Source organism: Solenopsis invicta, chromosome 16 (genome assembly GCF_016802725.1).
Source record: "Solenopsis invicta isolate M01_SB chromosome 16, UNIL_Sinv_3.0, whole genome shotgun sequence".
NCBI lineage: Eukaryota > Metazoa > Arthropoda > Insecta > Hymenoptera > Formicidae > Solenopsis > Solenopsis invicta.
The window spans coordinates 24,039,968-24,055,866 of NC_052679.1; the positions used below are offsets into that span (position 1 = coordinate 24,039,968).

Genomic DNA, 15,899 nt, shown 5'->3' on the forward strand with positions numbered 1-15,899 from the left:
CTTGAAGACTGAGACTACGCGCGGACAATACTTCGTACTTGTTGTTTAAGTTTATGTAAATAATTAAAAAAAAATAGTACTTTTTATCCGAGATAAAAAGGAAAATATACGTTCTAATAATGTAGATAAAATGAAGATAAAACTGTTTCTTTATCTAGATAACCGTCTAAACAATTTTAAATAGATAACGATAAACGCTGCAGGTAATTACGCATCATACTTCGAACTTTAAGAACCAAACGAACTGACCTTTATTTTCTGACCTTGAGAACTAAAATTGTACTGAAGTTAGACTATTCATCGTCCTTTCAGTGAATAATACATTGATTCCGATTTAGAGAACATATTACCGAAATAGAATTCCTTTTCTCTCCCTTTCTCTTTGCAAATGTGTGTAATTTAACGGCTTACGTCCATTGTGAAGCTTGTCTGGGTCATGAACATAATGGACACTGTAGCCATACGTACAGTTCTCCAGTTAAGCGAGATTACAGTGTCAACAGCATGACCTCTCCATTGTTATTTTATGAAAAGGTCAGTTCGTTTGATCTTAAAGTTCGAAGTATGACGCGTAATTAACGCTAACATATATCTGCTAAGAAATGGACGCCGGTATTTCACGCCCTTCGCCCTTAGGAAGCGTAGCTTTCGCGCGATGGCTTAACGCGTCGCAAAAGTCATATTGTTATGGAAATGCTGCACGATCAATTATATATTAATGCGAACGGCACGGCAGTTTTGTCTACCGAGTCGACGTGATAACGCCATTACAAAGGTCACTGTCGTGACTCTCCCCTACCCCCGTCGGCCGACAGCGAGAGAGAAGTGGGTGGTTGGTTGGGGGTCAGGGGTTGCCGCAACCTGCCAACAGCTACCCTCCTGCCGGGTCTCGACGTCGCTCTCTCCTGTATTCATGAACTTGAACGTGACCGTTAGCGACTCGATGAGTCGCACTCGTGCGACTTGCATACGCGCGAAGGAAAGATTATCTGCCACGACCGGAATCTACTTCTCTCGACCCCGATCAGTTTCGTCGTCTGCAACAAAAAGATTCCTCACCTCCGGGGATCTAACTGTACGTTATATATCTTCGGAGCGCTGCGAAGTGCATTCTTAACTACGTAGTGCAGATTAGTTGAATTGATACCACGGTTAAATAATGGCCTCAGGAATATCTTGGATTCTAATTGACTCCGAAGCAAAAACTCTCTGCCGAACATCCTTTTATTGTAAATTTATCTACGGCGCTCGTTTGGAAGCAAAACGTGAATCTCTTTGTTAAAGTAATATAAATTCTGTTAATTACTTTTACTTGCATTACTACTTTAATAATTTAAAATTAAACGCTTTGGAGTTATATAAGGCCTTACGTAGGTGCTTAAAGGTTAAATAAAAATGTTTATAATAAAATGTGATATATTATTACATTCATAGCGTAGCGTAAGTGTTCTAGCGTAGGATCAATGATTGTTTACTCATTTTAAGATTGTATTTTTAAAAGGGATATACTTAACTTGTTGAAAATACAAGAAATATGTACAGAAAGGGTACAATCTACGTAAAAAGGGGCAATCACAAATATAATTTGAAGAAAAGCGCAAATAAATTAAAAAATTTATACGTTAACATATGTTTACAATCATACATTATTTGTTATAATTTTTTATTCTTTACATTAATTTGTTTCGTATTGAAAGTACCAGGTCGATACAGATTGAAATGTAGAATTCATCGAGAAATGAAATTAAAGAACGCTTAGAATGCGTTGTTGATTTAACAAATTCTTTTGTTATGGGAAGTTTGGAAAACGTTATCTGTATTTTCCAAGTATCTTATCTATATCCGAGCTATAAAAGTGAAGAGAACACATAGGACTGCGATGCGTTGTATATGAAAGCAAAGCCGCATCTAAACAAACGGACCGACTGTTTAAAACAGTGAAAATTGTATGACACAAAGGCAGGCAATAACTCGAAACGCGCGATGATGTGGTTTTATGAATCATTAAACATACAAAATAAACCAATTAAATATGTCTATCCAAGAATGCAAATTTCATTGACTGTGACCGTCATATATAATACGATTACACGAATTGGCAAAGTAATAACGCGCATACAATTGGTTTACACAGAAATGTTTTTGTCCATGCTCATTAAGCGTGCTGTATCAACCAATATCAACCCATTTTAATTAATCAAGCCCTTTATCTCAGTTACCGTAACTGAAAGACTAATAAACGCTAATTTCCCAATTTATTATACTTTTCTGTAGTCTCAAACGGTTACATTTTCGTGTAACACATGCGTTCGATATTCAACAGTTGTAGTTCTCAGAAAACCATTCTAAAGTCTGGCTAGAGGAGAAGGAGAAGAAGAAGAAGAAGAAGAAGAAGAAGAAGTCTGTCTGGAAAGGCAAGAATTGTTCTTCCTCTCGAGAAGTCTCCAAGAGGAAGCACAGTTGTTCCTCTTAGAGGTTGCTATTGACGTATCTCAGATAGTAGAACAACTTCGAACAAGAGACAGTTTCTTCTATACATGTGCCTTATTGCGAGTTGCGAAGTTGAAACAACCTCTTAAACTAAAGTGAATGTATCAACTTTTTCTGAATTGTATAAAGCAAAAGTCCAAGCGAGAGAGACGATCATTGTTTAAATACATTTTTCTTCGTGTATACTGTGTTTCTTCGTTTTTTGTTATATTGCAACATTAATTGCTACTTTTAATTTTGGCTACTTTAAACTTGGCTTATAACGCGTCTGGATTTAACTTTACATTTGTAATTTGTTTAGATGCAATTTTATGTAATTAAACATTGCCGGGTGGCGTTTGCCGCTGCGAGGAAGGTCGAATGAAAGCAAACGTAATCTGACTTAAGACTGCCGGATACCCGCATTTTTATCCTTCTCGCGACTTTAACCCCTTCTATGTCATCCCCGGCGGGATTAAAGAAACTGAGAATGCGGAACCTCGGCGAGAGGGACCTCGGAGGTTGAGACAAGTTTAATCCCCCGGCTGTAATTACGCCGTATTCCAAGGCTAAAAATATTTCGAACCTCGAGAAAAGGATAAACGGTCAGAATGTGAGGGACGGTCAATTAAGCGCGACTTTGTGCCTTCGTCTGGATTTCCCGCGTGATTTTCGCTCTCTCAGCGTTCATCGTTCTGTGTTGTCCATTTACGAGAGAATCGGGAACCACCCGGACGAGCACGTGGAATCCCGACGGTTTACGCTCGTATTGATTCGCTGTATCCAACAACTTCCTAGATTTAAACGTTTTCGAAGCATTAAACTGGATTAATATAAACTACAAAAGAGCAAAATATCATGAATTAAATTATTAAATTAAATTATCTCTTTTTATTGAACGTCTCTTTTTAAATTTGAACGTGTCATCATACGAGTGTAAAAGTGCATTTGAATGATTATTATTATTTTCTTTTACCTATTATGGCCTCTTTTGAGAAGTTTTTATGTCAAAGTGATTATTCAATAAATTAATTTGAATTCTACCGTACATACATTTGCATACATTTTGCAATATCTTCTCATTATTTTGAATAAATATATAAGTTTATTACAAAACAATGTGTTTTTTTTAAACAAAATTAATTTTTTAAATTTATTTTTGTGTAAGAACTATATTACCACCTCAGTTTCTATTTAATCCATTATGTATCTAGAATAGATTGAATAACATATTGATAAATTTATTTGTAAAATTTTCAATTTATAATATTAATTATTAACAAAGTCATTATGCAAAATGTCAATGGGGCCATAATGTTATTTTTTCTTCTAATACATATAAAATTAGTAATAAAAGTAATTTTAGATTAAAATAGTAATACAATTTCGTAAAGAATTGATAAACATAATTTCCCTTTCCAGATGTAATTAAATTACACCCGAAACAAAAGAGTTTTTTAAATTTTACCATTTAATGATATTGTCGAAAATAACTCTAATTAAAATTTGATTATTGAACGGGAATTGTCAATATTGTTACGATATTATATCTGAGCGAATATTTTGTCAGACACCAAAGTTTCGTCGAAGGGACTCATTAACTAAAACCAATTACTGAGACGGACAGATTTAATTTTCCGACGGCGATAAAATTAATTTAGCGCAGCATTCATCTAGTACAGGATATTGGCACAATCAATTTAATACAAAAATAGTTCAATTCACAATATACAGTCATATATTTAATAATATCTTATGTTAAGATGCTACGGTATATGAAAATAAAAATATTTTTATTATAAAGATAAATAAACGTTTAAACAAATTGTGTTAGTACAAACACATAAAACTTGTAATGACAATTACACTTGATTTTAATTAGGAAATTATTTTTCCAAAATTTATATTAATATCATATATAAATTTCTTGCTTCTTTCATATTATTCATTAAAACTAGACATTTCCGCACAATGAAATATTTATCAAGGTATCAAAGTTTTTACTTTTTAATATTGCAAATTTTTCCAATACAGAATTTTTTATTTTATTATTTAAAGCATAATTTGAAGCTTTTTATGTTTTAATATTGCAAGTTTTTTAAATACAGAGTTTTATAAATTATTATTTAAAGTAAAAATTGTAGCCTTTCGAAAATATGATGCGGATGTACATATATAATGACAAACTAAAACAGTAATAGATATATGAACATTTATTTTCTGATATTACATTTACTAACAAAAAAATTGTGTCCTTGATTGTGTTCAATTCAATCGATAATGTTTCACGCGAAGTTAAAAGGCGACTAAAAGCGGCAGGAAAGAAAGCGGAGTCAATAAGAAACAGATCAAGACAAAAATGAAACTTAAGACCTCGGAAGCGCCTTACGATAAATCGTGACGAGAAAAAAAGAGCTTACCAATGCTGAAGACTGAGGGAGAGCGAATTGTTCTGGACAGGGGATCGATATATTGGTATTTTTTTCGCGCTTGAATATGTATTCAGAGCTTTTTTAGAAGCTTCCGTGAAAGGTGTGGTAGGTGAAATTTTAATGAGCCGGAATACGTGCGAAGAAAGCTTAAATTCCAAATTTTATGGCATTGCACTGAAAATATATAATTACATTATATTAATTATAAATAAAAATTAAACAAGTAATTGCTTTAAGTTTAACTGAACAACTGCTTTCAGCAAATTCTTATTTATAATTGTGTTTTTATAATCATATTGTTTTTGTGTTTTACTTATATAAGTATTAATTAATTGTTCAATAATAATGTAATGTGTTTGTGAACTGTAAATAAGAAATTACAATAATCACATTAAATATCTTTATTAATTTTCATTTCTTCGCGAATAGACAGACTCTCTAGTGTTGACCAAATATAACAGAAACTGATGGTCGGTACCATGACGACACTTATCTCTTATGGAACACTCTGCCACGAGACTCTTCGAGGGTCACTCGATCGAAGAAACGTTTCGTGCTGCCATTGTCCCTTTTCGAGCTCACCACCGCTTTTGCTGTATGCAATAAAACCAGTTATAAAGCAGCAGATATCGCAAAAAAGATCGTCCAACCAAGTGGCTGGAGAATAATCGAATCGAATCACGTCTCGCAAAAAAGTTAAAAAACTTGGAATGTGACAGCCATGTATTAACCATGGTCAAAGTGCAACAATGTTTATAAATATCTTTAATATCTTTAACATTAAAAAAATCGTATTAATTAACAATAATACTTTTAAAATTATTTTAATACATTATACATTCGTTAGATTGTGCGTATATATTTTTTTTTTCCTTTAAATTTTTATCAGACAGCGTTTAAAATGAGAGTTGCAGACAAGAGTATGCGATGTAAAATAATATTTAAATATTAAAGACTTTAAATATATTTACAATCTTAATTAATAATTGTAATTAACAAAATTTAAAACTTTTTAATGTAATTTATTATTCCATTCAAATAGATATTTTGTTATCTTATTACAGATGCCATATGGAGGACCGATCTGGATTGGATGGTGATACATCGCGATCGTTTAGTGCTGTTAAGTTTCATGAATCCAATTGGCAATTTGAGCACTATGACTGGTTCAGTAACGCCTCAACCTTTCGTAACCCTGGAGGAAGGTATTAATGAGAATTTTGATGAACTCACCACTCCGACACCTAGTTTAACAAACATGGCGCTTCCTGACGCTGTCGAGGCTGGTATCGAGACAACTACTAGGTTCTCGACCATTCTCTATCCAATCGTCACAGATCCACCTTTATCCCACACTACTTCGGTCCCTAGTACGATTTCCAGTAAGTCTACGACGAGCACCGAAACGATTTCAACAACTCCGAAAACGCCATTGCTCCCGAAAAATAGCACGGCGAGACGTCCAACCGCAAGACCCATCACCAGGAACGGTAGTTCGAAGGGCAGATCGAAGTCCAAGAATCTCACGAGGATATCCACCACGGCCAAACCTGTTAGAGCCATCAGTGGAAACATGACGGCTCAGAGTATGGCGTTAACAATGAATAGTTTAGCTGATCTTGATCATCCCGAAAACTTGAATCTGGAACTTCAAACAGGTAAACCGCAATTATTGATCTGCACTTGAATTGTGACGCTTTTTTAATTATTTCATTCCTAAATTATTCAACAGCAGGTAAAATGAAAATAATATATATAGGAAAGTCCTTAAACACTTGCAAAATGTCAAAATATTTTTATAAAATGTTTGTTTTCCAATTAGCATACATAAAAATATTGTTTAAAATATTTAATCTTATATCTATGAATTATTTTTATTTATATTATTGCAACTATGTGTAACAATTTACATTGTAAATCTGCAAATATTCCAAGGAAATAATACAAATAATACAATTGTTCTACAAGCTCTTATAGAATAATTTATATATAATCGCCGATCCTTAACTTTAACAAAAGATGATATTTCATTTTACCGAGAAATTCTTATAAATATGTATTGAAATACATAATTTACTATCTACATACAAGTGCAAAGTCTTTACAATCATTTATATAAAACTATAAGAGACTAATCAGTGATATGAAAATATAGTTTGCAATCAATTTTAAGACGCATGGTTTCAGTGAATCTTTACGGACATTGCTGAACACACTAAGGTGTTTCAGTTATCATAAGCGTTTTATATTATCATAAAACGCCGCGATTAAATAAAAATTATAAAGCAAAACAATAAATGGAAAAGGTTCAACGTGATAAATTAAGAAAGGATGACGCATCAATATCTCGCAAAATAATTTCACCAGATAATTAAATTTGACTCTATGCCGTAATAGGATAAATATCGTAAAAATACGCGCTCGTTGAAAACGAGATTATTTACACGTCGCATACTTCATTTTTCAGCCGAGTCATACGGCCCGATTACACTGGAATATCTAAATTACGCCGCCGCACTCGGCGTCTACTCGGTAAGGTACCCTGCCGTCTTCTGGTCGTGTAACAAAGCATTGGGTACGATTTTTAGTCTGCAGCTGGTCGTAAATTCAGCGCAGAGTCTGCTGGCTTACGCTGGAATGTCCGTCCTTTACAAGGTAAGCAACGCAAAGTATTTGATGCCAGTTAAAACTCACGGGAAAACTTATTCGGTAACGTCTCAGTCGGCCCGCTCTCGCGTATACACGGGATATTCTTGCGGATACAACAAAACTTAATAAAAGTTAATAGAACGGGAATAAGGAATCCAGGAAACGTGGAAATCCTCAAGAAATGTATTGTAAAGCACGGCACCTGCGTCTATTCTGAGGAACCTCAGAAATTATTGCCATAAGTCGAAAAAGAAACTTTTTAAATATTTAAGAAGCAAATGTAACATCATTATTAAAATTGAAACAATAATACACAATCTGTAAAGTTTTGTAACTTATTTCTTATTACATGACGTGGAAGAACGATCTTTCAACTGGGGTTGGGAAGTAATGCCGTTACCATTATCATTACTTTGTTTTCAGTAACGATTGTTACTTTTTTCTGTTTGTGACAGTAATGTTACATTTTTATAGCAACGGTAAACGAATTAGCTGTCACTTTTATTGTTACTTAAATTTATTAAATTTTCTATTTTTCTATCTATTCGATAGATTCGCACACTATTGGACTGCATCCTTTTAGTAATAATATTAATGTTTAAAAATAAAAAAGAATTTGATTAAATTTTTGATAAAATTTGTGAATTACGAACAAAATTTGTAAAAAAAATATATGTACTAAAAGAAATATTAATATAAAAAATGAGAAGAATTATAAGTTTCAATATTGACATTTAATTATTAAATAATAAAATTGTCATATCTAATATTTTACTTTCTAGTATTATTAAAAAAGTAACGTATTGTTACTTTTTAAACAATGATAACGGTAACAAGTTACTTTTTACTAAAAGTAACAGTAACAGCATATTACCTTTATGAAATAACGTTTCAACCCTGCTTTACGTACGAGTATATCTGAATTAAATAATAATATCGTTTAAGTACGCTCTGCAGAAAAAATTGACCTCTATTAATAATTGCTAATGTAGACATTGTTTTTTCCTATTTTTAAAACAGCGTTAATCTTATCAAACGTATTTTAGGTCCAGGTAGTGGGTGCCTTGAAGGTCCTGCCGCATCTTCGGCATCGCATCATGCCGACAACCAGTACAATATCGACAATATTTGGCGATTCTTACTTTCTGCTAGATCCTCCCGTAACCCTCGTGCTGTTTGCCCTCTTGTCCTTTTTAGTGCTCTGCTCCAGCATGGTCATGTACTTCTATGCTCACGGCAGGTAAATATTTAGCGTGTTGTGCACAGCGAGCTTATTCCGCCCGTATCTCGATTAAACTCCAGCTGAGATTACTTGTTCGCCCGGACTCTCGCGAAGAAAATTATCTGACCCATCCGCCATTATCAGATAAAAGCAACAAAATTTTACTCTTTAGATTAGAATTATTATACGACAACATTATACCAGACGCTTGTCAATCAATTTCTTTTTTTACGGAACGTTTTTCAATGCTTGGTTTTAAATCATGAGGATGTAATAATTTATTTTTATATATGCTTTATTGGTGCTCAGAACGTCGAATAGTTCTGATCTCGATCGTAGGTCAAATATTTTTGAACTTTTCAAACTGAAGGTATGTTCAAAAGGTGTGTTTAAACTCACTTTAGATCTAAAAATTTAAAATTATTATAATTAAAATCGATTCGAAATTTTTTGATATTTATGTAGAAAAGAAGAGGTTCGTGAAAAATTGCTCTTTTGTTTCCAATACATATTGCGTTTTCAATGCCGATTTTTTTACTTTAAACAATTTTTTTTTTTTAATAGATTGAATATATAATATGTATATTTGAATCTTTTGTCTAAATATTTGTCTAGTTTGTAGTTTTCATATAATTTACACACTCTTTCTTTCTTAAACTCAACAATATTTTTATCTCAGAATTCGACAACCTTGTAATTTTTACTTTCCATTTATCCGGCTTTTATCTGACTTGCTAATTCGCTAATTTGAAGCAGCACTTGTATGCGTAAGACAGACAAGCGTGCTCCCCGATACTGTTATTATTCAGTATGAAACTCAATGGTTTCCTCAGTACAGTTCAATCCTCCTTTCTCAGCTTACCGTAACAACAAAGGGTAGCAATTAACTCTCGTCAGCATTGCAGTATATCTCTTTCGCCAGCTTTATTAAAAGAATCTTCAAATACAAAATGTTTCCATTTAATTCCATTTAATTTACTTTTATAAAAAATAACAATGTAACGTGTCTGCATTAGACGGAAAACTAAAAAGCACAATTGTTTCAACTACATCGAAAATTTATAAATAAAAAAATAGATTTAATATGAAATCGAATAATTGTTCTCAGTATTTGAGAAAAAGCAATATTTAGAAAATTGAATATGATTTATAGTTTTTTATATCATCGTATTATTTATCATATAATAATTATTTATAAAATTGAAGTTTATCTTTTTCTAGTTTAATAAAGTCAACCCGCACGATATTCAGCAAAACGGAATTTTCAAAGATTAGCTCGCTCTTTTTCCCTTCATTTTACATACAATTTATAAACATGAATGGCAATATATACTGATACTTGATCGCGCAACGCGTGTCAATGTTCAGGTTCACGGCGTTCTTGAATCAGGAACGCGAACGTCGCGTGATCCTGTCGAAGGACGGTCGAGGAGGCAACGGTTGGGTCTATCTGCCGCATTGCGCCTCGTTCGTCGTCTTCCTGGCAATCGTGATCTGCGGCGCACCGTTGCTCTACGATTACACGGTGGTGTATCGTGGTAGCCTGGATGGCGCCATCCTCGCCTGCATCATCGGCATGATCCTGCATCTCCTCCTCTGGCTGCTACTCTGGATATTCCTCACCATCAAGCAACGATGGACATTCAAGTTGCGCGTGACTATCGGACGGGCCACGGTGCGGTCCGCGAGATCGGTCAAACTCGTGACCGACGTCGACTTGCTCTCGACGAGGGACGACGATGACGGCACCAGCGCGCCTTTACTTGTTGTCGGTAACGGCAGGACTTACACCATCGCCGACACCTCGCCGAAGAGGGCCATCATGAGCGTAATACAAAAAGCTGCCATGGAGAGAAAAGCCCGATCGCAAGGTAATGGAAAGTACCAGCATAGATGCCTTTCGGAATCCGGTAAATCGGATTTTCACTTTTACCGGACACTGTATATGTCAGCTTTTCCTTCGACTCGCCCCGCTATAGATAAATGACATTTTTGAAAGACGGAGTAGTTTTATATCTGGTTACACTTTCCATGCAATGTAAAGGATTTTTCTTATATAAGGACGAGTTCTTTCTTTTTTCTGCCAGTAGCTGAAAAGAGAATGCGAAACATTGCAGAGTGTAGGATTTTAAGATATTTCTGTTCAATGTAAAGATATAATCATTGTAAATATTTGTTTATGATACTTTTACATGTTAATTTATTTATAATTGCTCAATTATTGATCAATAAGAAAATTATGTTGTTCAAGATTGTAAAACAATTATAACGTTATTTTCATCACCGCAATTAGCGTTGATATAATTAGTATCGCAATTCACCGTTTACAAATTTATGTATATAATACAGCCTCGAGAAAAATATATTTTAATGCGCCGTGATTTTTAATCAAAACGTCTGTGTGTAAAACGGTCGCAGTTTACTATTTGTCGTGACGTATAATGTAGGAATCTCAGAAATACATGACCAACAATTTCAATATATTGTTTAATTTTAGCTATCTAAATCGAAAAGTTATTAAATATAGTATTTCATATAATAATAATAATCAATGTAATTTAGTTTTAGATAATTGATATAAACAAAATATTAATATTTCTCACAGTATGACACTTATTATCGAGAAAATCATCACATATTGTTATAAATAATATTATTTTTCTATATTTTTTTTTACATGGAACACTAAAAAAATGAACAAAAACTTTATAATTCTCATTAAATATTGAGTGTATTTATAATGCATTGCTCTTTTTTCATAAATATTATCAATAAATATATTTGTTATATATTTATTTATAATATAATTGTTATATATTTGTATATTATGTCATAATTATGATAATAGAATAATATTTATTATACTTTTGAATATTTTTTAAAAATCATTTTTTAAAGATTTTTAGTGTAGCTTAAATTGCAATTAAGAAAAGTTATGAAAACTTGTACAATTTATGTGAAAATCGACAATATTTATAATAATTAAAATTTTTTGTTACACTGTTACACGTTTGTATTTTTTTTTTTTTATAATGTGTAATATTTTTGATATTTCTACGTTGATTTTTTTACGTTTTTGATAACTATTCATATTTGTACGTTATATTTATTCGAGAGCGTAGTAAGAACGCGAGTGAAATAAGAAGTTAGGCAATCACGAGAAATGAACAGAGTAATGTAGTTCAAGTTCAAATTCACATACTATAACAGAATTTATTGAACTCTATTTACAAAGTTTATTTTACATGTTAATGATCTTTCTTGGATTGATTTTTATTTTTTCAATAAGCGTCATACTGTGAGAAATATTAATTTCTTGGTTGTATATCTTGTTGTCTACCAACTAAATTACGTTGATTATTTATTATTTGATATACTGTACTTAATAATTTTTCTATTTAGATAGCTAAAATCAATCATATATATCCAAAATTTAACTTTCGGTCAGGTTTTTCTGAGGTTTTTACTTCTTATACCGTAAAGTAGAATGAGCAGCAAAATTTAAACCTCTGATCGATGAAAGTATACGCGGTTAATACTTGAAAGCGATTTATCCTTTTCCGCGTCCGTTACAGGTGGAAACGTCGATGGAGTCGACGGCGAATCGACGGCTGACGGTGATGAGCAGATCTACTGGCTTAGGCCGAAATTACGTCCCTCACCTACACAATCCCCGAGCGACACCGGCGGTGCACCGACGTCCGACAAGGGTTGGCTGAACAAGAAGCTCAAGCATAAGGTCACCTTTAACGACCTGCCTAGTACGTCAGGCTCGCGGTAACTACCCTCCTCCCTCCTCTTGGTGTCTTTGTGTATCTGTTTCTGCGTTTTCACCAATTTGCCCACGTTACACTTGTAATATAAGTAGCAATTTATCCACTTTCCTCACAGCGTTTGAAATATTAAATATTAACGGAATCTTTTCAAACAGTTACAATTAGATTGTGGTAGTTTTTTCTCTTCTCTTTTTGTATCTTTGTGAGATGAAAAAGTATTTTCTATGTAAAACGATGTATAGCAGTATACGTATGTATATTGGCAAGCTTGGGCTTTATTTTGGTGAAGCACGATGTATTGGAACTGTTGGATCCTAAAACATTTTGCCTTTCTATCCTCATAAATTTGCTATGTACACACCATTCACTTTAAATGCATATGAATCACGTCGTACTCTTTCACATTTTACTATCCGCTTCTTTCATCATCTATTATCGTTATCAATATTTTAAAGCCTTGAATTCTCAAATATCTTGAATTGGGATATTTCTTCCTTTAGAAATAGCATCTTTTCTGTTGCTGTTCTAGCGTATCACGGATTTCAAAGCTTTCAAGAATTTCTTCGTATTCACCTCTGTCTATTTGTTTCTATACCCATATCTATTTTGCTTGATATTTTCCAAACCAATCCTTCTGTCACCGTTTCTTCATCCTTCTTCAATTTCTTCGGCAATCATTGTATGTACAAAGACATAAGACACCTTTGTAATCATTGTATCTGATTTTTAGTAATAAGGGAAAAGCCAGACGAGGCGTCGCTGACGGCGGGCCTGACGATGACGGAGATTACGCCACGTTACGCGAATTACCGTTAATTACTGCGCTGGACCCTGCCGATGATTCTACCTCGGAAGAAAACAAGGTAAACTATACCTATACTTCGAGAAGTTTTTTTTAATTTATAGAAAAAAATCAGTTAAATTATTTGTTTATGCGCGACGCTTGTACAGGGTGTTTATTAATGGTTGTCCCCACGTTTTACCATAGGAGCACGCATTTGTTATTTCTAATATAATAATATGTTAGAAATACATATCTGTCGATAAATCATGCTCCTATGGTAATAAGTGGGTACAACCATTAATGAACACCCTGTATAGTATTTTCGTTGTAAGAACATCTTACATACATTTTACCTATTACATATATTTTGATGAAACAGCTCAGTAGAGGTGTGCGAATAATGCGAATCGAATCACAGAAGATTTGATTTGATTCGTTTTTGAATCTGAAAAATTCGTATTCGAATAGTTTGAGAATTTTGAATCATCAATGATTCGATTTCGAATCGATCGTCCATTTTGATTGTTTCATTTATATTCCCGCGCAATCAATTTTGCATCAGCGTATTCCAATTCTCGTGTCTGATTATACGTCGATCTTCAAATCATTTTTAAACTATGCAAAAATGTATACACACAAGAGAGAATCATCTTCATTAATTCGTTTCAACATTTCATAAATTTGTATCGTGATTTTATAGAATTTAGAACAAAATTTGTAATTGTTTCATTATGTTTTCCTACCAAAGTGCAATAAAATACTATCACTTTGATAGTAACATTGTAATTCATATGATATATATTCAGTATATGTTCATTTATCAGTATAATATACTTTTATTGTCTAGTATATACTATATATATCTAGTATATACTATAAATTTTTATTCAGTTTATTATTTTATATAATTACTTTCTAAAATTCTTGCGATTAAATTCTTCATTTATTAAAAAGGATCTGCAACGTTTGAAAATATTTTATTATGTTTAAATTAGCATGTAACAAAAATCCGGAAAATTTTAATTCAAATTCGATTCGACGTGAAAATTTTATATTCTATTCAATTCGATTTCGAACATTATCAAAGATTCTATTCAATGTTTAATCACAATTCACAAATGTTTAATTCGCATAGCTCAAACAACACGTCCAAAATCGGAAGGTAAGATGTCTTAAAGATATCATTGAGACGTATGTACATCTTGTACACAATCTTTAAAACGTTTTACGTCCCGATTTTGAACATTATGCTGTTTGGGAGACAGTCGTCTTTTTTCAAGAATTCTTTATGATATTGTGTTTCATTTGATTGCACCAAATACGCTTTCATCGCACTTCTCGCCGCTTTTAATTTAAAGATTTTCTTTGCTTTTGACAGTGGCAAAGATGGCCGATAAGTCGTAGGGACGGTATACCTAAATTCAGGAATGTAAGATACACACAAAAGTATTTCTGTACATTCACGTAACATTAATTAACTACGTGTGCCTTTCTGATTGTCCACTAACTAATTTTTGTAATGTAGATATAATTATATGTGGAATTTATTAGAATAACAATGGACGATAAGCATGATTTAAATATTATTATTAATTTATAATTATAATATTATTATAGAATAATATATATATATGTAATCACTCTATAAAGTAGCTCATATATTTGACATGTAACAAAAGTATAAAAATTTGAAATAAATATATATGAAAGCATTTGATATATGTAATAGATTTAATCTAATCATTTTGCATAGAGAATTCTTGTCTTTAATATATTTTTAATTTACATATATGTCTTTAATTAACGAGTGTTAATGTATGCAAAATAGCGGACTTGTTTTCTAAATATATAATAAAATATATATATGTATATATAAATATATACATTGTTACACAAATTTTTCACAGCTTAACAGCTAGATGTAACAAAGCCTGGCTATCTTGTCGCAATTTCAATTTTACAAATAATTTGTATCTACTAATATTTTTATCGCTACGCATGAAACTAAAACGTCTCCTATCCGATATTAACGGTGCCGCCTTTTGACAGTTGCTCGAGTGCGTGAACGACGATCAAGTGACTTACTACGCGAGTGCGAGTCGCGATCTACAACCGTCGGAGGGTGATCCTTCCCCTCTTCTAACTCCAGATCCCTTACCAGATCCTGCGGAAGAACCACTTCCACTGCCACCTCCGACTCCAACATCCGCACCAACCACCGATATTGTCACGGCGCCACTAACTGCAAGTGCCCAGGTACTAACAACCTTAATTGCGTATTGTCTGGTTCACGTAGACGAGGTCACGAGGCTGTCGTTGCACTGAACACTCGCGGCGCATCCGAGTAATCAATCGACAAGTGAGAATATGAAATCACGCTATATAGCTTACCGCAAGACGAGTGGACATAAATCTAGTTCTCTTAACATACCAATATCTCGAATAGCTCTTACAAACTAATGCAATGACAATCTCGTTCATCGTTTGCAATGTCCAAGACTTCGCACGCAATTCCACATTATCCCTGTGCCCTGTGTAGCCAAAAAAGAAAAGAAATAATAGAGTTT

General features: G+C 33.1%; 1 protein-coding gene across 5 annotated transcripts in view; it reads left to right on the top strand.

Moving 5' to 3' along the window:
* Positions 1-15,899, top strand: part of LOC105199492 (protein tincar) — a 164,693-nt gene that overhangs the window by 139,536 nt on the left and 9,258 nt on the right. For 2 of the 5 annotated variants that reach the window (XM_039459145.1, XM_039459146.1), the window contains 8 exons: positions 5,966-6,559; positions 7,369-7,556; positions 8,597-8,790; positions 10,141-10,643; positions 12,348-12,549; positions 13,279-13,411; positions 14,711-14,761; positions 15,382-15,588. In XM_039459145.1, the coding sequence (XP_039315079.1) occupies positions 5,966-6,559; positions 7,369-7,556; positions 8,597-8,790; positions 10,141-10,643; positions 12,348-12,549; positions 13,279-13,411; positions 14,711-14,761; positions 15,382-15,588 (2,072 nt within the window). The remainder of the gene's footprint in view (positions 1-5,965; positions 6,560-7,368; positions 7,557-8,596; positions 8,791-10,140; positions 10,644-12,347; positions 12,550-13,278; positions 13,412-14,710; positions 14,762-15,381; positions 15,589-15,899) is intronic. The other 3 variants (XM_039459147.1, XM_039459148.1, XM_039459149.1) reach the window with 3 other exon arrangements.